The sequence below is a fragment of the Oryzias melastigma genome, linkage group LG16, assembly GCF_002922805.2.
Source record: "Oryzias melastigma strain HK-1 linkage group LG16, ASM292280v2, whole genome shotgun sequence".
Taxonomy (NCBI): domain Eukaryota; kingdom Metazoa; phylum Chordata; class Actinopteri; order Beloniformes; family Adrianichthyidae; genus Oryzias; species Oryzias melastigma.
In genome coordinates, this window is record NC_050527.1 from 29523784 (window position 1) to 29527689 (window position 3906).

Genomic DNA, 3906 nt, shown 5'->3' on the forward strand with positions numbered 1-3906 from the left:
TTTTCTCAAGTGACACTTTAAAAACGTTAAAAAATACTGTTAACTAAAAGTAGTCCTACTGGAACAATACTTGTTAGGGTTTCCTTTTCTAGATCAAGTTCCACTCCGATCATCTTTTGATCTGTTGTAGAAGCGTTTCTAGTGATTTCTAATTATAAATATGTTGTTTTTAGCCTAAATCAGAAAAAATGGTGTTGCTTTAGGACTTACTTCATGGGTGTCTAAATCCAGGCTTTGAGGGCCAGTGTCCTCCATGTTTTCCACCCAACCTGCCATTGAAGCTCCTTATTGGCTAAACACACCTGATCCAGGTAATCAGCTGCAGATAAGGCAGAATTTCTGGAAAACCAGCAGGAGGCCAGCCCTTGAGGTCTGGATTTATACATCCCTGACTTAGTTTCTGCAGAGCGGTGGGAGTTTATTGCAAATTCTAAGTTGTGGGTGGGACCAATGGCACAAGCCTGACCTCAATTACAAACACCAAAAATGTGAATTTCATTGGAATGGGTTTTTAAGTAGCGTTACTTTGCAGTAACACTACATGTTATTAACTACAAATTTTTGAAATACTATGGAGAAGTAAAACCTATCAAGTCATTATATAAATGAACTTCAGATAAACAGTGATAATAGTCTTTCTGAGACACATTTTTGCTCATTTGTCTATAAGAATGAGGGCAGTAGGGAAATATAGATTTGGGGATATATCGCGATATTTCATTTGGCGATACTTGTATCAATTTAAAATGTTGACAACACAATATTTATTTATGAAAAAATGTAGTTCAGTCTCTTACTTTTGTTTTCCACTTAAACCCCAACCACAGCACTTTACAGTACTTTATTTCTTCAATTATACGTTTATAACCTTATTGGTTAAGGCATGTTCATTCTGTTTATGTTATAATGAAAAACATTTTATTGTGGAAATCAGAAAACAATGACTGACAATAAATTGATTTTTTACCATTTTACTAGCATAAAAGTTGTATTAATGTTCAGGTGGATTTTTTTTCTAAGTCATACCCTTTAAAGTAAATAGTGAAAAATTGTTCTGGTAGAGACTTGGGATATATCATGATATGTATCACGATTTATGTATGTCAATACCCGTCTCATAGTGTGAGACGGGTATTGACATACATATTGCATCGTCAGACTTGCCAATACACTCCCCTAATAAAAACAGATGTTTTTTTAGCTCTTAAGCTTTCAGAAAACATTTGCGAGTAAAAGTGAACAAGAAATCTGTTTTAAGAGGGACTCACAAATCTCAAAGAGATGTGTGCAGAATCAAAAAATGTAAGAAAATTGTAGCTCTAATTAATGCTACAGATTAAAGCAAACTTACTTGGACACATTTGACGTTGATCCCAGGACACACAAACTTCTTAAAGAGGAGTATCGCCCTACTGTCTCCACAAGTGATGGGGTAGCCATACTCAGTCCCCTTCGCGTCCAACTTCCTGTCATCTAAACATTACAAAACAAAACATTTACAGTCAAATGTTAGAGCTTAAATGCTTTATTTTTGAAGCTTCAGTGACCCTAAACATGTAAATATAGTTCACCAAAAGAATCCAGTGCATAAATGCAGAAAAAACAGAAATACTGAGTCACCTTCACAAGTTTCCATGGTGTAGATTGCTGACCCACTTAGTGCAGTGTCCCAGGTTATCCTGTAGAGGGCGACAGATACAGATCATCACTCACCAGGAGTTTTATATGTCAGCTCCATGTTGGCTGATGCAGCACCATTTGAATATGTCTTAGAAGAACAATATGCTGAAAATACTGATGGATAATCAATTTAGAAAAATATTTGATGCGGTGAAGTTGCCAAAACAAACGTTCACTTGTTCTTTGGTTATACAACCACGTTACCCAGGTAGCTGCAGGAGAACTCTGCTGTGCTCCCTCTCCTGCTCCTTCCTGTCCTGATTTGCCCTGAAGACAGAGTGACTTCAGCACCAGGCAACGGCCACGCCAGCTGATCTGCACGCAGCAAGGATCATGCAGGCCACAGGCACGCCGGTTAATACACAGAAGGAAACCTTTCCAGTTTTCTGCGTGATAACTGTTAATTACTCGACTGTTGATTACCAGGCATCATTGAACAGTCCAGGGATGTGAAATCTTAAGGAAAACTTAAGTCATTTTGCCAATGTTTTAGAAAAAGAGCAAAAACTGATGGAAAATGTGTATGTTGCTAAACACATATAAAATTGTTAACTGTCAATAACACTCAAGATATCTTGATTAGATTTGATTTCATAGTTTATGTTACAACAACATGGTTTAAAACAAACATGATCATGTGATGGAAAATACTGCATGAGTCATAGGCATAAAACTGTAAATTTTGTTTTTGTAATGAAAAAAGGAGTCCTCACTACTTTTTGGAAAGAGGTGGAAAGGTGTCAAAATGTACTTTTTTCAAAATATATGGATAAATTGTACAAATTGTGTTTATGGACAAATTTTGTATCGATGGAAAACACTGTTTGAATAAGGTTATATGTGGTTTTCCACATTGTCAATCAAACTAGAGTGACTATTTTATCAAATTTGATTTTTTTAACTATTTTTCCAATTTTAATAGTTTATAGGAGCAATTAAACTGGTTATTGTTGAACAAGAGTAAAGGATACATGTTTCCATTCATTATTTCTATTAATTGTTTTGTATTAAAGTGTAAAAACAGAGGAAGGAAAATACTCTTTATTGATATTATTGAATTTGAGACACTAAACGCATCATAATGCAATTCAATGCAAAACAGGCCACAATAAACGGATCTACGTCTTCCGTACTGTGTTATTAGGTGGCTTGTGTCAGATCAGGCTGTGTACACGGACGGTCGCGCGCCCTCCTCGCCCTGCATTAACCCTTCCGCTGACGTGCGCTCGTGCGACACAGCACGCGCGCCTCCTCTCTCTACAGCTAAATACAAACTTTAAACTTGAATAAAGTGACACTCACCGCGTTAAAGCAGGAAGGAATGCTTGACGGGGACGCCGAAGTCTGCCTGTTTGCCTCTCTGCACTTCCTGCCGAGAAGACAGCATTTGCCTGGGAAGCATCTGTCCCGCTGTCACGAGAAGCGGGTTGTTGGCACGCGATGTTTAAATCGGTCAGAGCCCTCTGGGACAAACGGGGCTTTTGAATAAAAAAAAAGTCTAGTTTCAATGCTGGTGGCTAATGTCAAGTCAAATTAACTAGTTTTACCGTATTTAGGATCAATATAAGGCTTAATATGCGTTTAATTGTGTTGTTTGTTTATCATTTTTGCTACTGTCCTGTTTTTGTTGTTACCTATATTCACCACTAGGTGTCAGGTTTGCCCGCCTCAACTACAGGAAAAAAAAAACATTTAAATTTTTTTTTTTTTTTTTTTTTAAAATCACATAAACTTTTGCCACTTTTTTATTCATCAAATGGCTTCATAAAGTAGTCTTCATGGGAAATCAATAAGAAAAAAAAAATTACAGCAAATGTTTTTAAAGGCGTTTCCAGCCACTGATCCCAGATCAGCATCCGCCATCAGATCGACCCGCCCCTATTTGAGAATGGAATGTGTTGGTTCTTTGATTCACAGTCAAGTGTAACCAATAGAACACAGAGTTTGGGAGTCTTGGCCAATAGGAAGCACCCAACTCTTCACGGTCCAACTTTTCTCACTGAAGCACGGAGCCGAGCCGTCGGAGCATGCACCTTACTTTTCAGCGCTGGGAATCATGTATGCGGAGTGCGAATACTTTAGAGATGCTGTCAAAAAAAGTCTCGTCGCTCTGTTTTTGATTCTCCTTTGTGGCCTTAACGTCGACGGTCAAGAAGGTAAGAAAAAGTCTGTTAAGTTTGAGGCTTTTCTGAAGATAAGGACTGACACATTCCGCATCTTAAAGAT

General features: G+C 37.7%; 1 protein-coding gene and 1 long non-coding RNA gene across 2 annotated transcripts in view; one reads left to right on the forward strand and one right to left on the reverse strand.

Moving 5' to 3' along the window:
• Positions 1-1034: 1034 nt before the first annotated feature.
• Positions 1035-3072, reverse strand: LOC112140529. The gene is made up of 4 exons (XR_002918187.2): positions 2983-3072; positions 1885-1995; positions 1621-1679; positions 1035-1473 (listed from the first exon to the last, which is right to left on the reverse strand). It is a non-coding gene; the product is annotated as an uncharacterized LOC112140529 (long non-coding RNA).
• Positions 3073-3602: 530 nt separating this feature from the next.
• The window catches only part of si:dkey-34d22.1 (discoidin, CUB and LCCL domain-containing protein 1), a 19097-nt gene continuing 18793 nt past the window's right edge, over positions 3603-3906 (forward strand). The window contains exon 1 of the mRNA XM_024263520.2: positions 3603-3836. Within this exon, the coding sequence (XP_024119288.1) occupies positions 3737-3836 (100 nt within the window). The 5' untranslated portion in view covers positions 3603-3736. The remainder of the gene's footprint in view (positions 3837-3906) is intronic.